The following is a 24,494-nucleotide window of genomic DNA, read 5'->3' on the forward strand; positions in this document are numbered from 1 at the left end:
AATCAGTTTATAATTACACCATTAAGCTGGATAAATACAAAAAGTATATACATAAATAATGACTTTGAAAATACTCCATGGCAGCCATGTTTCTTAATGTGGAAACAGCGTTAAAACAAAGGTAAGTGTCAGTTTATTAAGCTGAGAGTTCAGAAATGCATGCAGACAAGTTAGAACAAAGCACACCCACTTGATTTGCTTATTAGAGTCTGAAATCTTCCTTTTGTTTGCACAGAAGTCTGTCAGGTCTCAGGCAGCAGCAGATGATTTTAGCTGTCTGGACTGGAGCACGCGCTGTGCGTCATTGTCCTGCCCTTGCCGTGGGACTGTCCCCCCATGTCATACCTCAATATTGACTGTGTCCAGGTGGTACTTTGGCTCGTTAGCTAGATTCACTTTCTCTGTTCGGGTGTGCCATACAAGAACCTAGAAAATACCATGTGTGTCAGTAAAGTCATCTGCAGAGATGACACAAACGATTTTCACATAGTGTGGTGATCAGTACCTTTGTGCAGTTGTTTGCTTTTGGCTCCAGTTCCTCCACTGTTGTTATCTGTTTCAGAAAATCAGATTCTTGCATTCCTGGTTGAGAGCCACGACGCTTGAATACGGCTTTGGGATGCGACAGGATCACTTGGAGACTCACTGCAAATCCTTGGAGAGGGAAAAAGTTTGAGAAAAACCTTTAGGCCTTATATTTTTGTGCAGTAACACTTATGCCTAGAAATCTCCCATGTTCTTTTTAAAAATGTGTACATTTGATTATGTGGATAGACAGTAATTGGTAGGTTTGTATATCCTATATTGTATTGTTTTGTTTTGTTTTGCCCTTAAGATACAGTCAGATTTTTTTAATTGCACCATATTTTCAACATGTTTAATCTATTTCCCATCATGTAATATGCTTTCTTGCCTGAAAAATCAGGTATTGCTAAAATCTGGGGTTATTCTTCCTTTCTACTTTTAATTAAGAAATGAAACTCAATTATAAGTAAAACAAAATGTATTAAATGTATACTGTTCTACAATTCAAGGTGACAGTTGGGAAAAAAAGTTAAAATATGTTACAACTGTGATATTTATATAGCTTTAGCCTGTAGATTTTTAACATCCTTGTTGAGGAAAGACAAGTCATACTAATGCTCTGCCTTGAGAAAGGCTTTTAGCACCAGTGATCTGCCAGGCAGTCTCAGCAGGTCTGAGCCTGGCACAGCATGGCTCAAAGGATTTATTCAGTGTACACACCTCTCTGCCGTTCTTCTCTCTACTAACATGCATCAGGTTCCTTGAAGGGAGACTGCAAACTGAGAAATCACTGGTTTGAACAAACTCACCCTCTCTGAAGAAGCTCCCATGAATCTCTAATTTGCTATTATTTATAGAACTCTCCCATTTTCTTTCAGCAATCTCAGTCATATGTATGCTACTTTAACTATGACTCAAAAACTACACTGATAGACTTGTAAAGAAAAATTATGTTTGTAACTAACTCCTTTTGTCTGATTGCTAAGCCTACCAAAGAAATCCTTTTTCATCAGTTCAGAGTGGTTCCAGCTGTCCCTTTATCACACAAGTAGTTTTGAATCAGTCCTGGAAAACTCCAAAAACATTTAATTCTAAAGCCAGTGTTAAAATTTTATCAGTTTAAAATTGAGCATAACTTTCTAAACTTAATGTAATTCTGCCCCCTTTTTAGTAGAAATGTCTTCCTACTGTATTTTCCTTGAAAGTATCTGTGACTTAGGGGAGCCTCTTGAAGAGGAAAATATAAGGAAGTAATTACTACATCACATGTAAAAAAAAGGCACACTGAAACCACTTTATCCTGCTCTTGCTTGTAGAAAAGCAAAGGAAGACACCAGAAAGTTTGTTTTGTTTTCAATAAGGATTTGGAACCTTATGAAGGCTACAGGTTGGATGTAAACTGAAGTCCCAGTTCACTGATGGACACAGAAAACTTTTATACATTATACCTTTTGTGTAGCTTTATGCATCCTGTCCTGCTTGAGGTAGAGAATAGGTGTCTGCATGGACAGGGTTTCCCCACACCCTGCAGTGCAGTCTTGCTTCTTACTGCTTGGCATGATGGAGCACAAGGTGGGCTCTATCCCATGCTCTTGGTAGCCAAGTGTAATCATTTGGGAAGAGCTGAGGGTGAGAGTTTTAACTCCCTCAGCTACAGACAGTATGTACTGCCAGCTTGCTGCACCTCAAAAGGGGACCAGAGACTTACTGATGAACAAAATGGTCTGCATAGTGGTTTTAGTTAGGCTTTGTTGGCCTTTTTTCGTCAAAAAAACAAACAAAAAAAAAAAAAAAAAAAAAAAAAAAAACAACCAAAAACCCAAACCTATAAATTTTGGATGCAACTGGACTTTGATAATTTTGGGCACAAAAAAAATAATTCTTTTGCATGGGAAGGCATTTTTGAAACCCTGATCAGCTGTGTGAGCTGCTCTTTCTTTTTAAATACATTTAAGATTCAAGCTGCTCATGCATAAAGAAGAAAATGAAGTAAACACCAAAATCAGTGTCCTAGATTTTAGTGCACAGGAAGAATCCTAAGCAGAAGAGACATAGATTTTCCACTGTTTATCTTTGTGGTGTCAGTGTGGCTCCCTGGACCCATAGGCTATACTTATCCATACATTAATTTCTCATAATTCCTCTTGTTGCAAGGCTTGCTCCTCTCTTGAGAAAATTGCATTGAGTTCTGAGGGTGGATTTCTCCTACACACAGATGTTCAAGTGGGCCATGGCCCCTGCATGTGACACGTGGCCTTGCTACCATGCTGCTGCAAATTGTCATTTGAGGATGCTGTCAAAACTCAGCCAACATGTAAAAGTTAAATTATAAACAAAGTCTTGCAGGTGACAAGCATGTGCACTGACTGGCCTGAGGTTTGTTTCCTTGGTCAGGGTCCAGGCAGTCTTTAAAAGCTGCAACTTGAAGAGATAAAATAATTTAAGGAGACTTATCTCCTGGCTCCCTAGTTCTTCAGCTGTGCTTTATAAAAGCTTTATTTTCACATGTATGACATTTTGTATGATAGACTTGGGAGAAAACCACTTTCTAGTGGCAACTTTGACTTTATCAAATGTATCTTTTTGGTGTCAGGAGACAGGTTTTGACCTGATTGGCACTAATTATTTCTCTTGGTAGATAATGACCCTGTGGTAATAGATGAGAAGACACAGTTGTTTTGAATTCTATCACTAAACAAGGATTTATTTGGGATTACTGTCTCCAGTGTAGCATAACTGAGCAGTGGTTACATGCATACAGTTATTGTACTTAGTCATTATTCCTCCAAGGTCATACTGGGCATGATTTCACCTGAAGTGCCACAAGACGGTTTCATAGCTGGAGTGTGAAGAGGTGTTTTGGGGGTTTTTTTGGTGTTTAATGCAAGATTGTAAATTAAATCTAATTGGCTGAAGAGCCACCTAGATAGGAATTAATTTGTTGGAGGACAAGATACCTGGGAGACATAGCAGATATTACATCTGTTCTTTCAATGTAAGCTGTTTCTGTTAATTCACACCTTGACTTGTGTTAGATCTATGGCTTCTGTTGAGAGGCAGAACTATTTTTCTTCATCCAGTTAAACTTGAGTCAGGGTTTAAAGGTTTGTTGCCATGGTTAATGCCATTGCTTCCTGGATGTTCTAGATAGGATAGTAGCTGAAGGCAAGCTGGAAACTTGAGTGTTTATCATTTCTGGAGTGTATAAATGCTAATGCTCAGTGCTGATGTTGAAACAGATGTGCTGGTTTCCACATAGATCAAGATCCCACCTTTGGCTTGGGCTCTGCAGCTTTCAAGTTCTGTTCTCCCTGTGGTGTACATTTTGGGTTGCAATAAGGCAGAGATGTCTAACCAGGAGGTTTTGTAGTTAGGAACAAAGGCAGCTGCTGACATTAATTCATCATGAAGGAGGCACTTGATTATAAACTCAAGGTTTAAAATAGTATTTATCCTTGGATGAGAGGAAAGGTTGGTGTTTTGTGGGTGTTTTGAGTGCTGGCTGCCATAGCCACTTAAATTATTTTTTTTTGTTTGTGACTTTCAGCAGTGGCTCTCTCAGATTCTGTCAAAATATGCCATGTTTGCAGTGCCATGAATAGACTGCCATTTTGCTCAGGGAAGCTAAGAAAAATGAGATGTACTGAAAATCTCATGGCTATGGCAAAATTTTTTTTAAATTATCGTAAAAAAGGTGGATGCTCATGCCCTAACAGAGGTCCTAGGGCACAGTGAGTTCTGGACCCCAAGTCCAGAAATCTGCTGGCCACAGACTTGAGTTACAGTCACATCTCTGTAACTAAAGTAGCTCCTGGAATGCTAATGCAAGCATCTGCCTTCTTGAACAACCTTCACATTAGGAGAATTGCAATCTAACTTTTTTCTTGAGTGATCCAAAATTCTGGCACTAGGAATAGGCCAGAAATAAACATTTCATACAGAAGACTTGAAATCAGATCCATACTAAATAACACAGTGCCTACCTTAGTGTCACCTTTTTGCTTTCCACCTTGTCTCTCACTTTTCTTCCCTGAAGGCAGTAAGCAAGTCTGTGTCAGACTCTAGAACCCACCTCAAGTAAGAACTGAAGCAGAACATCGGAAATAACTAATTCGTATGGTGTGTTGGTTGCCAGCCAAGAAGCAACACAGGTAACAGATGCTTTGCTTTCTGAGTCCAGTTTAGCATTGGAGGATAACAGTGTCAGACACAAATTTCTCAAGCTAAGTAACCAGTGTTGAATGAACTGACCTGATGTGATTGCCATGTGCAAGTGTGTTTCAAAGAATCTGGGTAGGTTGGCCAGCTGAGCCCCATGAAATCAGCAGCACCTGTCTCCACTTGCAGTAATTTGAATTTGGCCTTGTTTTTTTGCTGTCTAGAACAAGAAGTTTATGTGCTTAAAGTTAAGGATGTGCTTCCTCTGAACAGCCACAAGTTAAATCAGACATGTTTTAAGCCATCACTCTGTTCATACCCAGCCTCATGAACAAATTCTTGTGAAAATCACTGTGAAAGATTGTTCACTAAACCAAAGGAAGCTTCCTTACCAGTGCATTGGGACATGAGCACAGAAGATGAACAGCTGATAGGTCTCCATATCAGTATTACTGTATGCACCTATACTGTTTGCATGGCAATATTTTTAAAAGAGATCCTTGATCTTCCTTATGTGTGGCATTCGATATAACTTAAGTTGCTTGTCTATGGGAAAATGGAAAAATGCCAGTGATGGACTACAGCATGAACTTAGGTTTGGTAGCAAGTCCCTGGAGGTGTGTTGAGAAGTCAGGAGAGAAGGGAAAGTGCAGGAAAACTGCATGTTGACACATCCTGTAACTTGCTCAGACACCTGTGGAGTTCTGGATTTGCAGTTCTGTTCTGTTTGTGTCCTGCCACTATAGTCCTGGTGGGAATGAAGATGCAAATTTTACATCATTTTTAGCAGTCTACACAGGGTCCATTTCTCTCCTTGCTGAAATTAAAAATGAAATTAAATTTCTTCAGTATTTCTTGAAGACTAATAAAAGTTCTCTCACAACGTAGTAACTCCTGGTTTGTGGTTGTGCACTGTACTCTAAAAGTTTTGGTGTTTTTTGTCTCTATCCCTTACATGATTTTGGTCAAACCACAAGCAACTAATGCTCCTAGTGGAGGAGCTGCTTTTCCCTCATGCCAGTGATTCAGCCAGCATCTGCAAGGTAAACAGCTTAAGAACTTTCCATGTATATCTTCATGTCTGGGTTAGAGTCCCTTGGCTGATGTTGTGTAATGGCTTTCTGCCTGCTCCTAATGAATTATGAACCACGCTCTCACCTTTATAATGCCATCAGTAATCCCTTCTAGAGTACAATATCAATATGTATCTGCAAATCCACAGGGACTGTTAGCTTCACAGCTGCAATCCTCGACACGCTGCATGCTTTTGGGCATTGAATACCTGCTTCACCCCTGAGGAATGCCTTCATCTGAGTACCCAAGTACTTATTTTTATGCCAGGTGGTACTATTGACTTGAAATGCCTCTACAGTGCAGAAAAATTCACCTGGTAACCTTTCTGTCTTTGAGGTGTTAACAACTCTTAGTCCTCCTTTATTTACTCTTTTTACCCAGTTCACCTGCAAATACCATACATAATTTTATCAATCATTTCAATTAATATACAGTACTCTGTGAAGATGAGAAAAAACTGTACATGGTCCTTTTCTCTCTCCCAAAACAGGGGGTATCAGAGTGAAAAAATAAGGGTATCAGAGTGAAAAAAAAGTGTCTATTTCTATCCCATTCTTGCCCTTGTATTCCTCCTTTTCCTCCTGAGTACACTCTAAGTGCAAATATCCTATCATTTGCTGGGAAACCAGCTTCTGCTATATCAGAAATTGGACCTGTGCATAGTGGTGATTCATGTGGCAGCTGTGAATGTGTACAAAAGATTGTCTGAGCATAGACTGTCAGCAAGACAGAGCTGTTTGGTGTGCAAACTTCACTGCAGAAGATTGATTAGATCCATTGAAGCTTTTCTGCCTTCATCTACTGGGCAACAGCTGTCAGTGATTTTTCCCCTAAGCCTAGTGTTTCAAACCATATCTATCTAAGGTTATCACTGTCATTCCAAATAACCAATGCAACATGAATAATTTTATAGCATTTTGCAACATGAGGTCTAAGAAGGTCTGCATTTATGCTGCCTGGTTTAGATTGATGACAAAATGACAGACAGGGACTCCTTGCAAGAATTGCTAGGATGAACTAATTTACAATTAACTTGTTTCAGACAGACAATTCATGCAACATAAAAGCCAAGTTGCCACATAAAAATAAAAACAAATTAAAGTAAATTCAGATACCACCAAGCAGCAAATTAATTAGACAAGAGGTACAAGCTTAGACTTGCAGGATAGTTAGTGCCAACGGGCTGCACACGCTGCCAGCTCTTTGGAAGTGTAAGAAGCTGCTTAAACAGAGAAATGGAAGCACTCTTGTAAGAGGTCCTCACCTGCCATGTCAATAGCAAAGGGCCTGTCAGCTCTCCAGCCCGTGTACCAGCCCACCACCTTGCCGTTCTCCACGAGCGGCCGCTCGTAGCGCCGGCCGCCCACCAGCCCCACGGGCCACACCGACACCTTGCGCGTCGTCCGCATCTGCAAGAGGAGCACAGCGTCACCCCGGAGCACAGCCCTCCCCCAGTGCTGGAAACCACCCGAATCACCAACCACCAACTCCGAGGCAATCCCAGCCTACGGACTGCAGCCCAAGAGCTGCATCTGCCCAGCATTTTCCGTGGAATCTCCAGCTCTTCAGTCCATAGACATCTCAATTCTGCTTTAAATATCCTATAATACCTTTTATACCAAGAGAAAGCTGTGAGAAAACAGGGTTTTTTCTTGTTTAGGTTTTCAAAAGCACAGTAGATCTTTTTTATCTGCAAGACTACAGCATTCTGGTAGTGGGCTTATGTCTATAGATTGCTGAGATACTGTAGAAACCCAGTGATAGAAAACGTTATAATAATGATTAATACACACTTCACTAGGACAAGTACAATTAGTTTGGGACTTGTTAAAGATGCATTGCATAGAGAAAATTATGACACACAACTCTTTCCTACCTGCAGCCGACCTGAGATGCAGTTCAGCTCTATTAAGGATTCATGAAAAATTATTGTTAGGGCTAATTCTTTTTGACTTCTGTATTTTCCCTTTAAAAGCTCTGCTAAATTTCTGAGAAGGACAAAAAGCAGGCCAGGCAGGATGCTTATTATCACCAACAGCAATTTTTCCCAGTGGTGTAAATTAACTAAATGCAAAACTGGAAATGTGATCCTTATCTAGCATAGAAGAAGCCATAGGTATGAAAAAAATTACTGTAGCAAGTGTGTCTGTGACTGAAAGTCACTTTAAGAAGGGCATTGAGATGCTAGGGCATGTTCAAAGAAGGGCAGCCTAACTGGGGAAGGGTCTAGAAAGGAGCAGCTGAGGGAGCTGGTGGTGTTTAACCTGGAGGAAAGCAAGATACAACTGTCTGAAAGCAGGGTGGAGCCAGGTGGGGTCAGCCTCTTCTCCCAGGTAATATTAGGAAACAGCCACAGGCTGTGACAGAGAAGGTTCAGGTTGGCATCAAGAAAAAATTCTTTACTGAAAGGTTTGTCAGCCATTGGAATGGGCTGCCCAGAGAAGTGATGGAGTGACCATCCCTGGAAGTGTTCAGTGACCTGGATATGGCACTTAGTGCTATGGTTTAATTGATTGGTGTTCAGGCAAAAGCTGGACTCGATCCTGGAGGGCTTTTCTAACCGTAAAGAAAGAGTATGAATCTGATTCAGTGACTTCAGCTAACTGGTTCAGTGGTCTATTTTCTTCAGTAAACAAGAGATCATATGACACAAATCTTGACACACTGGTCCCCGTGGGAAAATCAGACAGTCTGGCATGAGAATTCGAGCAAGTGCACCAACACAGCTACTTGCACAACTTAACCTCACTGCTTCAAAAGCCACTGCTGTAACTACTGTGCTTTAAATATGATTCTATTTAAAGTATTAAACTATTTCAGTGTAATGTGGGCTTAATTTGATCTACTCTAAAAACAGTCTCGTCTTTTATTGTAATTGAAACTTACTCCTTGGGGAAAGGTTATCCCTTTTTCCTTCCAAGCACTGCTCTCAGCAAAAACAAACACAGTTTTACATATTTGTAACTGCAGTCCCCTATCGATGGATGCTGAAGTAAAAGACAACCTTGGTTAAATATTAAACATTTTCCTCTCTCTCTGCCAAGGTGAAAGATTTATCATGCATATCATCAAGACTCACAGGAGTTGCACCAGAAAAAACAAAGACGTCACATCTGGTTCACATTTCTAAGCTAGAAACATTAGCAGTTTTGTAGAATTTTCACATAAAGTATAAATACGTATTTAAAAATCCACAAAAATGTAGACACACACACAGAAGAGCGACATGCACCTTCTCCCTCCAATTATTTGTATATCTTCAGATTTGTTTATCAAAAATTCCTCTCTTCCCCCCAATAACTGTTGCAGCAAGCTGGAACAGCTCACACAGTAGCAGCAGCCCATAGCACATAAGAGCAGGGTGTGTATTCAGCTGGCAATACAGGGAATTCTTGTGATAAGGATTCTGTCCAAGCCATGGCCTGGTTAATTAGGAGTGAGAGACTGCCATGAATCTAAGGTTATTGATAAACATATTTACCTGCAACTGTTCTCCCTGCTTAGGTTTAGCTTTCCAATCTCTCCCACTCCTCTGTGTGGCAAATGCAGAGTTAGTGGTTAGCTATTTGGATACAGACCTCAAACCTTCTCATGGAGATCTTTTAGCTCTGGTTTTAATGACATCTCTTTTGCTTATTTTGCTAACAGCATATTTATATTAACACCCAAACATACCAGACATGGACACAGGGAATCATCCTGTTGGGCATGTCTACCCAGCACCATCAAGCTGCATTCACCCAACTGTGCTACACCAGTAAATACCACAGGATAAACAGACATGGTGCCATTAATACCTCTTGGAGAGTGTGGACACATGAACAAATTATTAATGTTCAGAATTGCAGTACTTTGGCCATCCTGTGCCAGCTGTCTGTATCCAAACTCAAAATGCCCTAGGACAAGAGCAGGCAGACTCTGACTGTAAGAGAGTAGCCAGAGCACAGTGCACCCATGCCCTGCCTGTGTGCACAGTAAAAGTTTGGGCAAGTTGTACTGCAAAATAAGCCAGATCACACAGGACTTCTGAACTGGGTCAATAGTGGCCTCAGCACCTACACTGGCAGAACTAGATGGATTTCCATTAATATTCTATGATACACAATGTGTTGGAAAACCTTATCAATGAAAAGTATCTCACCTCATAAAACCAGCATAAAATGACCCAAGAATTTTAAAATTAATAATCTTGGGTCAATCTCAGTGTCTGTGGGTTATATCAGTAAAGCCACCCCACATCAGAAACAAGTAATTCCTTCCAGAGCTCCTGCTTTTGTCCTTGGATGACTTTTTCCTCTCACAGGTTACATTTTTGAAGAGTGAAATAAGCAGGTGTCAAGAATACAGCAATTCCTTTAAGTAAAAGCTGAAAGAACACATCTAGCCTGGTATTTATGCTAATTCTGAAATTCCTCACAGCCTTGGGAAATGCTAGGCAGATGAAAGTTGAAATATTTCTTTTAATCTTTTGAGAATAACTTTACTGCAGTTAACATACTGATATGTGAAGGCTGTATTTATGTGTGATGGGGAAAAGCTATTATTTGGATTAAAAGGCCAGCTTGCACCTGGAATTTTATGCTGTTAATCATCACGGCACAAAAAAGTGATTCAAAAATGCGTTAATTCTGAATAGCTTTAGTGCCATGGGTTAAACAACTGCCAAAAATGCTAGGACTTACAAACAGCTTCCTAAATTACTCTTCTATCTGTGATTGTAATGACAACGGTAGCACAAGCTGTGTTAACACTCAGCATTTTAAGTCCTCATAGCTTACATGAATGGTATTTATCTTACTTACACTTCACTCTCTGCAAGTTAAGCATCTGCTCTGTCCTAGTTAGACTTCTGTAGTTAAGGAGCAGAGACAGGGCCCCACTGGCAGGATTCATCCAGCCTGGCTTGGACAGCCTCTTAAGGTAGAAATGCTTTTGTCCTCTATTTACTTTTTGGAAGGGAGTCTAGGGCATAGGAGAGTGATGTACTGGGTGGGGAAGATAGCAGAACAAACCTGAATGAAGTAGGAGGAGGAGGAGAATTGGGAAGGAGTGGGCAAGGAAGTGACAGGAGAGATGAGTAACAATTGACCAAAGAAATGCCAGCGCGGTAATGGGCATAGAACAGTAAATACAGTGACAGCAGAGTAATCACCAAAGAATAGCAAGCAAAATGCAGGAAATGGAGCTGAGCAATAAAAGACATGATAAAAGCATTGCTAAATTTAGCATCTCATTAGTCAATCAAGAAAAGCTGCTTAATGGGATGCACTGGACTGATGGATAGGGAAGATACCAAGCCAGTAACAAAATATAAAAAGCCCAAGGGGAATGAAGGCAAATGACAGAGGAAAGGAAATGTGGCTGTACTTCCTACAGCAAGAAGGCTTCCAGACTGGAGCAACCATCCTGGTGTTTTTGCAGCATGATGTCAATGTGTTTGTTTGGGATCCAAATCCCTCTGCAAGGGCAAACCATCTGACACACCTTGAGAGCTTTTTTCTCCCCATCATTTCAACCCCTGTGTGATTTGTGATCTGTCCTGGCCAGCCTACAGGTTCACATCCAAACTCACCATCCTATCTCACACCCCTGCTCATCACAGTGATACTCCAGCAGATTTCTATGCAAAATTTTGGTTTATTATTACCAAAAGTCAGGATCTAGAGCTCCTTCACTACAATCACACAAAATTCTATGGGTTAAAGCATAAGCATGGCCAGGTTCCCTGTCAGTTCTCACACAGTTCTCTGCATTACTCATAGGCCATTTAAAGCCAAATCCTGATTCAACAAAACTTATGTGAGAGCTCTACAGCTCAGACAGACAGGGCAGGAGCAATGCTGTGCCTGTTTACTGAGCCTTTGGACAGAGCTCCTGCCCCCACTCACCATCCTTCCAAAGGAGGTACCGAGGCAAAGAAAACCTGTGCCAGTGGCTTTTGTGCTCAGGGACTGGGATGCTTAGGGGTTAGGAACTGCAAAAGGCAGGTTTGTTGTTGGCAAATTTGACTGTGAAGGGTATTTTTCATGGGAACACTTGTAGATGAGATCTACAAGTCAAAAAAATTGTCATTCATTGATGCAGCTTCCTCTGCAGCTCTCACTGAGGGTGATCTGCTTCATCATCCTCCCTGCTAGAAAGCTTTCTTTACAAGCATCTGCTTCTGCTGATTTGTACACAATCTACATTGCAGAGGGAGGATGGATTAATTCCCCCTTTTCTCCAGCAACATTTTGTATATAAGGTATAATGATTAATGTTTCTAAATTTTACCAGCGCAAATGTCAGTATTGCTTCCCTGCTGAAGAAAACTGTACCAAATTTAACTAAAGCAGTTAGCAGCCAATTTCTGTGGATTGGGACAACTTCCAAAAGACTTGCTACTCACTTTACTTCTGGACCCTTCTGTTTACTGATTGTCTCATTCTACTCTGTATCATTCTACAGGGTTGTGTTCCTGGTATCTCTGAAGAGCTGCTGACCCTGTGTAATTAATTTCACAGTACCAGTATCAGTTTCACAGGTAAAGCTGCTGCTGCCAGTGCAGAAACAGAGAGTACTTAGTAACCAAGCATAGACCTGTTTCAAATAGCCTTTTTTTTTTTCTTTTTTTTTGTCACTGCTTCCTCTAATTTTTAAGCTATTTCATTCTCTGCCACTCTTTTCTAATCCAGGCTCTTTAGCATAGGTATTACATGTCTATGTGGAAGAAAAATGTCAGTGTGCATTTAAAATCTGTCATGTACTCCTAAATCATTTATATACTAGAAAGGTATTTAATGCACTACTAACTCATATTTGGTTCACTTTCTAGTCTGAAGAAAATAACTAATGACTGCCAGCTAATATTTAATTCTGTCTAGACTGCCGAATATTATTTTTAAGACTATTACAAAAAAAAAAATCTGATTTTTCCAAACAGGTCCAAGAGATGCAACAAAATATCTTCATGTTATCAAACATAAAGCAACTCACTTATACTACTTTTAATTCTTTTGCATAAATATATCCATTTAAAAAACACAGAAGTTAGCTTAATACAGTGTATAAAGATTAGGACAGTTATGTAAGTGTTATTGAAGGAACACTAACCCTTCCCTAGTCGAAGCTGGAATAAATAGTGAATATTCTCCTCTTCTATAATACATTTTCTGAGTTCCCCTCAAAATATTTTACAAAGATGATCACAGGAAAACTGAAGCCTGTGTGATATGCAATGCCTGCAAGTATTTCTGTTCTATTTTTAATAACAAGGAATTATTTTTGTAGGGTACTGAAATGGCTGTTAAAAGCCATTAGAATATCTGCCACCTCCATACACACCTTTTGATAGAGAAGGGCAGGGACATAAGAAAATTCTTTCAGTCCTAATCTGTGGCTCTTTGTATCTTAAGCTACCTGTAAAGACTACCTCAACTTAGGGAGAGCAGGATGAGCTCTGTCCTCTCATACCTCCTTTGCAGCTTCAGCTCTACCATCATATTCAGGGCACTCTTGTGCAGGCAACAGCTACAGCAAATTGAATTCTGGTCCACAACTCAGTGGGCAAGGACTAACTGCTAAGCTACTGAAGTTTGGGCTGGGTTTTTTTACCCCTTAGAAATGGCAATTAGGGCTGTGAGCTACTCTGAATTCAAGAGCAGTTGAGCTCAGAGTAAGGCTGTATCCACATCATACCTTAGTGTGTGGATTTCTCTATGGAGACCCAGTCTGCAAATCCTCTCCTTGCACTCAGACAAGACAGTGGAATGTGCCACACTTGCATGCTCTGGGAACCCAACAAACATTGCTATGAAATTCTGGACATTGATGACCAGAGGCCGGGGGGTGGCAGGGAGGGAGAACATCATTTTAGATAAGAGCATTTTGATTTCAAATCTCAGTTAAGGTGCCTGAACAAAACACAAACAAAAGTGGCAGAAATAACCTAGACAAGAATCTCTAAAACTCAGTGCATTTTTGAACACAGCAAGCTCACTTTCAGACAGATACTGAAGACCTTTGCTCTTGTTCTTGTACTCCTCATGCTGCTCACCCCTCACCTTCAAAGGCTTCAGAGCAGTCTGAAATCAACTGCAGAGACAATCTCCAACACAACAACTCCAATTTTCATACATAGCTAAACATGGACATGGAAGTGATGGCCTTTGGCCAACTACTCAAAATATGGAAAGATCAGAGAAAATGCTGGAGACACAGAAACAGGAATTCTGTGAAGAGTTAAGGGAAGTGGAGCTTAGCTGTCTATCTTCAGTTTCCAGTGCTTAGGTTAATCCTGTTTTTAAAATCTCTCTGTGAAGGTGGAATGCCAGTATTATCTAAGGTCTTTTCCTCTGGAAGTTTAAAAGTGTAATATCAGCAGTTGCTAGGCATCAGTCACAATATTACAATAACTTGCATTCAAAAATAAGATGAAGCATAAATGCACCAGAAACTATAAGAGTCACTCCAAAATGAACAGCCTGTGGTAAAAAATAGAAGCTATGGTGAGTCATGTAGAAACATTTGTAAAACATCTTAAATATAATAGTTGGAATTTCAGCCTTCTCAGTGGCTTTTTTACAAATGCAGGCTAACTTTTAACTCAACAGGTATTTTTGGAAAGCAGACTTGTTTTGGATGGAGAGATGCACAAGGGCACCTCCAGATGAAGAGATCATACCTGAGCAGAAAATACATAAAGTATTTCTGAGATCTGGATCCCAAAATAATAAATGACAAAATACAATATGCCAGAACTACAAGCATTAAAGCAAAAGCATGATTTTTCACCACCACTACAGTCTCAAGCAGAAAGTGTTCAGATGGACTTAAAAGCCACACCTGCACTCCTGGTAATATTTCTTCACCATTCATCATCATGCAGCCTCATTTAGTACTCTAAAGAATTTCACAACCACAGGTTGGTTCCTTCCCTGCAGCCTTTAACAGAAGGTAAACCTTTCCTAACAAAATACTAAACTGAGCCAATGCTGTAGCAGCAGAAAGACAAACCAGGCTTTCCACCTTATTCTAGAGAGGACAACTAAAACTGTTTAGACCCTGCCCAGTTTGACTTTGGGGACGTAGTTTCACCAGTTGAAAGCTGACCTATCCATCCACATGCCATCGTATGTCTTAGGAAAAAGATAATTATAAACAGCACCCAAGGGCTCAAGATTTACTACAGAAGGTGATGTTTTCCAGACTACTGTAAGCTGGGGCATTTTTTCCTGATTTCCATGAAATAAACTGGTCTATTGGGCCCAGCTCATTCCACATCAAATATAAAGTACTCATTCCTATAAGCACTGAGCAGAAGTACTTCAGACAGAGATTAGAATTTCTTCATCAAAAGCTCTCAGAAGTATCCCATGGCATTCCATGTCAAACCATGCTCCTTTTTGACCTCATGGTTTATACACTACAACTTACAGCACAGCCTTTCCTGATCTTGCTTTGTTAAAAGGCTCCATCTCCTGTAAGGACACCAGGGAGACCCACAGCAAAAGAGCTGCCTTAAACACAATCCTTCACGATGTGCAGTTCCCTGGCTCGCCTTCTGCTTGTTTGACCTCTGAGCAAAACAGATCCCTAAGGCAAATGCTCCTCTCATGCTGGCTTTACAGCCCTGTCTAGCCTTGGTTCCCACCTCCCCGAGGCCTCACTGCTGATACTGAGCCAGCTTTGACTCGGCAGCAAGCCATGACAGAGGGGGCAGACCTGCTGCCTCACAAACCAGCAAATGTACACACCTGCCTGCACACAGTGCTAGGATGAGCATTCAGAGATCCTGTCTCATCCTCCAACATTTAAACTATTCCCTGCTGGTGAGCAGACTACAGTTAATCACACCTTCCTTGGGAAAGCAACTGCTGGTCTGGAGAATTGTTCCTGACAGGGCAACAAACTGAAAAAAAAACTACTTCTCAAGTATAGTTGCCACGATTTTCAGAACAGAAATTACTACCAGATTTTATCTGCAAACAATGCATCCTGAAGCTGTTCTCTTAATGCTTGGAGAAGACAAGTATAATTTATGCTCATAAATCAATCAGTTCCTGAAGGAGAGATCAGGATTTACCATGGAGCTGTCAAGCCAGAATCCATGAATACATAGATTTTCTTTTATCGAGTCAAAAAGCAGCCAGCCCTCTAGCAGCCCTTTTCTTGACTGAAAAACCAGGCTCCTGGCTCACTCTAAATGTAACCTCCCACACGTAAATGCACATCCCGCCGGCAGAGCCTGCCAATGCACTTCCGTTCACTTTGCCAGGTCGGCAAGGCATTCCCCGTGGAACCACCAGCGGCATCCCAGAGACCCTGCCAGCAGCTCCTTAGTGACCCCAAAAAACAGCCACAGGAACTTGCAACAGCAAAAGCTCCTTCTCTGCTCCTGTAACTGAGCTTTCCAAGCTCCCCATTTCTCAGGGAAAACTCATTCATGCATGTGTGTCTGCCTGCAAACACCAGGCTCAGAACAAACAGCTCTTTCCCAGCAGCTGAACGCAGGGGAAGGGGAGCCTTAGGGCTGCAGAGGTTCATGCTGGAGGTTACAATTCTTTTTAGCAAGAGGAAGCACAGGTTGCCTGTTGTGTTTGTTATTTTCAATGTTAACCCTTCAGGCAGCTTTATCCCTTCACTTTCCTGCATTTCCTAGTTAGTTAGAGAGGTAATTTGTACCTTTCTGTTCCATAATTCACAGCAATTAGTAGAATAATAATAGAAATTTTAAAACAATAAATGTGACCAAATGTGGCTATTTTTTTTCCAACAGCTGTGGAGCACTCAAGAGAAATGCCAGCCAACACTGTCCCTTTAGCATGTCCCTAATGTTGGCACTCAACAACAAAAAACAAAACCCCCCCCCAAACAAACAGTAGATATTTGTCTCCAAATGTCTTTTGTCCCCCATTACTCATTGTGCCAAACTGTATTTTCTGTTTCAATTAACAGACTCTCTAAGATTCGGTCAAATTAGCCTTATTTCTACAAAAACACAAGAGCACTCCCAATAACATCAAAGACGTGTATGTGAAATTACTCTGTATTATAATGCACTGAGCACAGCTTTGAGAATTTTAAAAAATCAATTGCAACAAAGGTTTAGCCTCTAGGCAGAGGTCCTTAAATTAGCGGCTTCAAAGCTGAATGCCAAGTGGGCAAAAGAAGTAGGACATCGCTGCTGAACGGGCACCCTGCAACTGCCCACACGCTGGAAATGGAAAGGGAGGCATTATGAACCTAAACACAAACGAACCTAAGCATTTCTGAACCAGCTTTCTCTAGGGAATGGCATGTGCTTCGCGTTTCTGTGCATCACGTTCCCTTTAACTCGCTGACTGAAGCAGGCGAGCAAGAGCACGGCAGCCAGGGCAGGGGATGGGTGCTCACCTCGAGCTGCAGCTCTGCCCACGGGGAGGACACAGAGCAGCATGTCCCAAGTCCCGTGCTGCCAACTCACTTTCCAGTTTCACTCCCTCATTTCCCTGCCAAGGTTACTCTTCTAGCTGTCACAGAAGATGTACATAATCTTTCTGCTACTGTTTTATGTCCACTTATTAAACATCCGCCTTCCTGCCAGGGGGAACCCAGAAAGAAAGCTGGATACCCTCTGTCCCGAGCGCTTGCCAGTTCCCACCAGAATGAAACAAAGTCCTTCACCACGGCGAGGCAATGAAGACAAAACCAGGTCCCTTCACAAAAGAGACTCCTGAAAGGCGCTCAGTTGTTACACAAGCAATTTGTGCTTTTAAGAGCGAAAGGCTTCAAAAAGGCAACTCCACGTGAAGAAGCCGTCTCTGGCTTAATTCATTAGCGCCAAGTAAAAAACTGTGAGGGATGGCGACTCCTGATGCGAGTTTGCCCTACAGGGGGAGGGATGCAGCTTGAAAAAAAACAAACTAAAGAGCACTTTTCAACCCAGTTCTAACAAAAACAGAGGGTCCCTAACATAAACCTTAAACTTGCCTCGCTCGGCAGCAAAGTGAGAAAACAGCAGTAAAAAGTTGGGAGAGTATGGACAGGAGGGACAAGAAACGTAAAATGAAGAGAGCGGCGGTCACACGGAGGCAGCCCCGGGGAACCCAGGGGAGGGACGGGAGGGGAGCGCGCTTGGCTCCCCCGCACCCGGAGTTTTTGGGTAAGGCCACAAAGAGCGGCGCAAAGCGGGGATGGGACACAGCCCCGAGGGAGCCTGAGGAGGGGGAGCGGGGATGGGGACGCGGTGGGCGGTGCGGGGAGCGGCGGAGCGCGGCGGCCGAGCACACCCTCCCGTCCCGCACGCACCTCCTGGAACAGCTCCAGGCTGTAGGTGTTGTCGTCGTCGGCGAAGAAGAGCACCCCGGGCTGGGGGGGCGGCAGGTGCTGGTGCCGCTGCCGCAGCCAGGCCAGGCCGGCGTTGCGCTGCTCGGTGGCGCGGGGCAGCCCCGGGCGCTTGTAGCGGCGCGGCGTGGGGACGTGCAGGTGCGTGCAGGGCAGCCCCGCGCCCGCCACGAAGCGGGTCACCAGCTCGCTGCGCGCCGCCGCGTCCTCCACCAGGATCCAGTGGAGCCGCGACACCTGCCGGAAGGTGTTGGCCAGGCGGGTGAGCTCGGCCTTCTGCACCGGGCGGCTGTAGGTGGGCGTGATGGCATAGATGGTGGGCAGCGCGGCCTCGGGCCGCCGCCGCGGGGGGGGCGGCCGCGCCCCGCCGCTACCGCCCTCGGCCCCGCCGCGGGGGGACAGCGCGGGCAGCGGCGCCCGGCTGCTGTCGATGTCCAGCACGATGATGACGATGAGCACCCAGGGCAGCAGCAGGAGGAAGCGGCTGAAGAGCAGGGACTTCATGCTGCCCCCGGCGCCCTCCCGCCGCGCCGCCGCTCAGCGCCGCCCCATAGACGGGCGCTGCGGGGCTGCCCCACGGCGCTGCTCCGCGGGCAGCCCGGGCGGCCGGGGCGGCGGCCGGGGCGGGCGCCGGGCGCTCCCCTCCGCGGGTCGGGGCGGGAGCCCCGCGGTGCCTGCGACAGCCCAGCGGGGCAGCTGCCGGCCCCGCTCCCGCCGCGCCTCTATTCCGCTAGCGGCCGCCCTTCGTCCTCCTCTTCCTCCTCCCGCTTCACCCTCGGCATCGCCGGACCGGGGCTCGGCGGGGGCTCTGGGGAGACGCTGCTTCTCCTGCGCTTCCCCGGGCGGCTCTGGCGGTGCGCGGGGGCGGGGAGGGAAGGGCGGGAGGCGGAGGGAGGGTCCCCGCGGGCGGGGGCCGGGGGTGCTCCCGCCCCGCCCCGCTCCGGCTGCGGCCCCCGGGCTCGGCGCCCTCGGGGACTCGGGTGGCCGCGGGGCGCTGCTCCTCTCCGCGGCGGGCGACAACTCCGGCCGGTGGCCGGGACGCCTTCCCCGGGACAGCACCGACGGGCCGGGCAGGGCTGGGGCAGGCGGACGGTCCGAGCCCGACAGGTACTTACCCCGCGGAGCGACGGCGAGCCGCTCGCTTCATTTCTGCTTCGGTTTGGGTTTGGGGGTTTTTCCCTACCTCGGCCGAAGTAAGAAGTTGTAAATAAGGCGGCGGTTTTCCGCAGCTCCCCTCGGTGCCCGTCAGTCGGTGTCGTCTCCCGCACCGCCCGCGCTCCCTGGACCGCATCTCCGCCTTGTTCGGGAGTGCAGCTTTCCCGGAGATCATATCGACTTGAAAGCTCCTTCGTAAAAAGTATACGTTTATCAGAATCTCATAATAATCCACCTGTCTTTATTTTGAGAAAAAGACGTTCATCAGGTGCTGCTGCTACACGCATGAAATGCACAATCTAAAACGTCTTACAAATCCTTTCCTCACAGGGAAGTTTCCGATGCATTTTTCAACACTCCCTGCTGTCATAACTAAACACTTCCTTACAGCTCGAATTATGCTTTTAGAACTTCACGCTGCATAGGGACACAGAAGCACAGCAGTAGAGTCTGCAAATTACTGAATTCTCCACGATTCTCTGATTAAAACGTAGAGATCGAATGAAGTTCTCACTGGCTTATTTGGGATAAGAAATGGAATGATTCGTCACTGATACTTTGATTTTTGGTAGGAATAGCATGGCTAGCAGAAATCGGGGATGTCATCCTTCACATTTGCATGTGTATAACAAATGTAGATAACGGGGACACTGGGTCTATCTATCATTCATATCTATCCCAAATCGATTTGTTATTCAGAAGGACACGCACACAGAGGACATCGAACTGATGTAATGTAAGCTGAAATTCATGAGAAAGTGAGGGTGACACCTGACCAGGCACTGAACATCTGAATGAAGAAACATCTGTGTAACAGAGAGCTAATTAGAGTTAGCATGTCTAGTGGAGGAGTGGAAGAGTTGTTATGTGATTAATGAAATAATATAGAGGAATGGAGCAAGCACAACTAGGTCAATACATTCAAATCAAGAACGTCTCAGACACAAAATTACGGTTGCCAGTTTTATGCTGATACAGTTTATCTAGAGGACGATCACCTAAACTGTGTTTCTCCAGTGACTGAGCACACCATTGTTTTCTCATTTCCAGTACAGTTCTATTTACAGAGATAATTCTTTCAAATAATGTAAACATGTGTATCAAAGCAACATACCAAGTAGATACTGCTTGTTCTCATTTGCAAGTCAGCAATCATTTGGAGAAGTTAATTCTAAGCTTTCTGCTTCTAGATACTCTATGATACCATGTCAGGGCTCTTAAACCTAGAAACTAAGGGTTACAAATGGATGTTTAATTGGCATTCTTTATAGCCAAACATATTAAAATGTTTTTAAATACTGTTTTTTTTTCCCATTTATATTACCTTTCCTCCCAAAATATTATCTTTAGCTAACTTGAGTCTTGTGTTCAGAGCCTATAGAGGATACTTGATAGTTTATGCCTATAAGACCTTAGTAAAGGCAGCAACAGGAATAGCTGAATGTAATTGCAGCAGTTTAGGAAGGAGCACAAACAGCACCAGGGAGGTATCCCGATGAACTGAGGTGATCTTCCATCTCTTTAATTGTGTTCCTGAAAGCTAGTAACTCTGTATCTCTGTGCTTGCTAACAAATACTTACTGCCTTTACTACTATCACGGCTGCTGTAAGAGCAATAGGAGACACGTGGTGGTTATTTGATTACAAATTGCAACGACTATATTTTCCCCTTAGAACCACTGTAACGTTTTCAGGCGCTGCAGAACAGGCAGGGAGGTCATGAGCCAGGTACATCAGGCGTGATATCAAATAATGCAACAGCATTTTCTGTTGGCTTCGCGTGCAGATTATTTTAGATGGAATGGTAAATCATAATGAAGGCACTACATACAAGCCAACTGCTATTTATTAAATTGTTGCTTCTTGATAAGCAAAGCAGAACATTTTTCCTCTGGAAATTGGAAGAACCCAGTCAAATTACCACTCCATTTGTGGGGGCAAACTATCTACAGAGATAGTTTTTTCAGCTGAACACCTTAGCACTGGTTATTATAAAAATTGTCACATTTGATTTGAGGCCTCAGGTGCAACTCTGAAACAAAGGATGAGTTTCTAACTTGTGATGGATGGTACCAATCACTGTGTGACTCAGGCTGTTCCTATGGTTTCACACATAGTATGCAGCACAGTGCATATTCTGAGTAGTATCTGAGTGCGTGGGCAGGCATTTCTCTTTAGGATCTGGTCCAGAATTGTTTGTTTGCAGTAGTTTATGGCTTGGCTCATCTATTATGGTGTTGTGATTGCTGCCCCTGTTCTCCAAAGATTTTTTTCAGAGAGGTGTCAGGACTTGGCATCCAATTTTTCATTTGTTTTCAAAAACAGCTACCTCTACCTCAGTTTCTGGTGCTTCTTCCCAAGACAGGAGGCCTGACTCCGGCAGGAGAATGCTTGACACAGCCCCAGAAAGCAGCCTGTTTGTGCAAGTGTGCATATGCACACCCATACAAAAGAAATCCCACCCCTAGGAACACTCTCTACAGGCCTCCTGTTTCAAACAGGAACACACAGCAGATGTTGGCTGGATGCAGCCACAAGGTGTTGTGCAATGCTAGCCAGCAATTGTGTGCCCTGGCTCCTTTCTTCATTGCTTTCAGTCTTTACAATGTCTGTAGAAAAGGATAGAGAGAAAGAAAAGGCAGGAGAGTGGCCTTAGCTGTGCAATAGATGTACTGTTCCACCATTCTTAAAACAATTCAGCTCGTTTTGCCTTTCTCCCCCTCCTGACTCAGGGTCACCCACCCATCAGGCAGCTCTGTGTAGAGACTTCTGCTGCAGCCCAGCACTCCCATCCAGCCTCTCAGCTGGCTATGCCTGGAAAGGGACAAGCTGGCCAAACCTTTTGCTTGCTCCATTTGAATTTCCCCTGTTTCTGAACATCAGGATTTGCTACAGCTAGGTACACTAAGAACTATGTTGTTTGGGGTTTTCCCCCCAGTTATTGGAAAGTTGGTCTGAGTTATAAGATAGCATTTGAAATAAAGCTATTAAAATTTATTGTTTCATAGGTTCTGCAGCTGATAGAACTATTACAGTCTCATGGGAAGCAGAAGCAAAATCAGTTGGATAAACATATAAAAATGTGCAATTATTTTTAACTAGTGGATGAAACACTGCAGAGAAATAGTTTCTATTTCACATGGCTGTAATTGAATAGATTAAACCCAAGGATGGTTCATTTCTTTGGGCTGTTTCATATTTTTCTTTCAAAAGCAATGACTAGTGGTGACTGGAGGTGGGTAATTAGCTCTGGCATGCAAAGGGGGCTCATCAACCTGGTTTCTGTGATGAGTAAATCCAGATGCCAGGTGACTCAAATCACAGCAGGCAAAAGAGTAGCCAGCCTGTCTGAATGAAATATAGGCAGATTAGTTTCTAGTGTTTGCATTTACACCTTTTGGCATTGTTCAGTCAATCAAAATGTGTAATTAGCCAAAAAAAAAGGCATTGAGGCTGCATCCCACAGGAGTGTCAGAGAACATCCTCTGTGTACCACACACTCAAGGGCACAAGTCTGATCTCAGTGGAGTCGCAGTGTATCCAGGGATTCAAATGAGAACAGATTCATCACACATTAGTGAAGGCCCAAAACATCAATGTGCAAGCCAGGCATCCTACAGAGAAGGTGATGTTCTGCCATCTGACAGGCACAGATCACCACTCAAAGTGTCTGCACAGAGCTACCTTGGCATCAGCAAGGGGCAAAAAAGGTACAGAAAAAATGAAGCCACAGCACAGGATACAGCAAAAGCATTATTTCCTCTGTCCTCTTCTGCTCCTTTACACTTATTTCAGCCTCATTAGACCACCTAACAGTTTTTCTAAGAAAGCACATTTTCCTATACCATCCAGTTATGGGAGCCCCTGAGAAGTTTAATTATCCAGCTCAGAAGAGAAAGCCCCACACCCTCACATAGGACACAGTGTGTCAGAAAAAACAGGCAGTGGAGACTGGGCTGGACTTGCTAAAATAACATATAAGGAATCTTTACTGCTCCAGAAACAGGAAACCACCTGCCCAAGCTGACAATGAGAAGTGAGATTGCATGTTTACCTATGCATGTAGGCCATTTTGAAATAATTTTCTCTAGTCCTTTTCCTAATAAGTCAACTTGTTTATCACTATAGCAACCAGTGGCAGATTCCTGGATAGAAGAGCTGCAAATGCCCATTTGGACCTCTGTGGTGGTTGGTAGGAGCAAGGTATCACACTTGCCCCCCAAAGCTCTGAAATGCCATGCAGGGAAAGAGCAGGGTGAGGCAGGCATGACAGGGTGTGACAGTGTGAAAGGGATGAGCAGAGCAAACAGGGCTAAGCACAGCTTGATGGAAGCCATCACAAAACTAAACATTTCTGGTTTAAATGAAAACAAACCTGTTATACATAAGGCAAAGTAAGTTTGAAGTGCAGAGCTGAATCCTGACCTGGAAAGATTCAATTATCCTTCTGTGACATGAGCTCTGGTGATGAGGAATGGACGAGGTGGGAAATGGATGTACAAATAACCTGCTCAGAGAAGGTTCTGCAGGCACAGGTGTGGATGGAAATCAACACTCTCACCAAACTTCTGCTGACAGCAAACACGTCTGAAACCTGTGCCAGTGACCTTCGTGCTGCTGCTGAGCCACATTCCAGGTAACATCTCACAACTACAGCATTTGTTCAAGTGGCAAAGGTTTGTGGGGCTGAGCAAAATGTGATGTCCAGAAACAACCCTCAGGGGCAACATAGTTACATGAAAATTAAAGTGTTTCTTTACTTTTCAACCTAGAAAAATTCAAAATTCATGCACAAACCATCCCCCCAACTTTCCCTCTCTTTCCCACCCCCCCGCCCCCCCAGCCCCCAGTTACAAGAATATTAGCAGAAATGCAAACTCTTAATCTTCTTTTAAATCTGCCTTTTTAGATAATATTGAAGAGGGCCATTCTTATACTGTTTGCCTGCCTGTCCTCTGTGTTCACATAACTCATATCATGAGCCCCTGAGCTCTCCTCATGTTTTGCTACCAACTCAGTTTGCTCATATTTTGAGTAGGTCCTGGTATGAAGAGATGAAAGGTAAAAGCTGTATGATTTAAAAATGCTGCTTGACCTTTGGTCTTCCTAAGAAGAGGGCTGAATATTTTATTCCATGGTTTTTTTGTAATATAATGTTATATTAATGAGATCATGTTGTTGTAGCACCAGTGTCCTAGCGAATGGCAAGCGAGCTTTTAAGGAGACATCTAGTAGACTGCATGATACAGTAAAAAAACCCCAAGCAGATGAGTGTTCAG

At 43.6% G+C, this 24,494-nt stretch overlaps 1 protein-coding gene across 1 annotated transcript; it reads right to left on the minus strand.

Moving 5' to 3' along the window:
- Positions 1–74: 74 nt before the first annotated feature.
- B3GAT2 (beta-1,3-glucuronyltransferase 2) lies at positions 75–18,648 on the minus strand. Its single transcript, XM_079330850.1, has 4 exons — positions 18,025–18,648; positions 7,022–7,166; positions 506–654; positions 75–426 (listed from the first exon to the last, which is right to left on the minus strand). The coding sequence occupies exons 1-4, from the start codon at positions 18,562–18,564 to the stop codon at positions 340–342; spliced, it is 921 nt and encodes a 306-aa protein (XP_079186976.1). The 5' UTR covers positions 18,565–18,648; the 3' UTR covers positions 75–339.
- Between the last annotated feature and the right edge of the window lie 5,846 nt (positions 18,649–24,494).

The sequence above is a fragment of the Erithacus rubecula genome (genome assembly GCF_903797595.1).
Source record: "Erithacus rubecula genome assembly, chromosome: 2".
NCBI lineage: Eukaryota > Metazoa > Chordata > Aves > Passeriformes > Muscicapidae > Erithacus > Erithacus rubecula.

Bases quoted from the DNA above. Each gene is read 5' to 3' on its own strand.
- B3GAT2 (XM_079330850.1), bottom strand. From the start codon at position 18,564: ATGAAGTCCCTGCTCTTCAGCCGCTTCCTCCTGCTGCTGCCCTGGGTG. The intron at 655-7,021 runs GTGAGGACCTCT...TCCCTCTCCAAG, and splicing joins CTTTGCTATTGACATGGCAG to GATTTGCAGTGAGTCTCCAA. The intron at 427-505 runs GTACTGATCACC...GGTATTTTCTAG, and splicing joins AAGCAAACAACTGCACAAAG to GTTCTTGTATGGCACACCCG.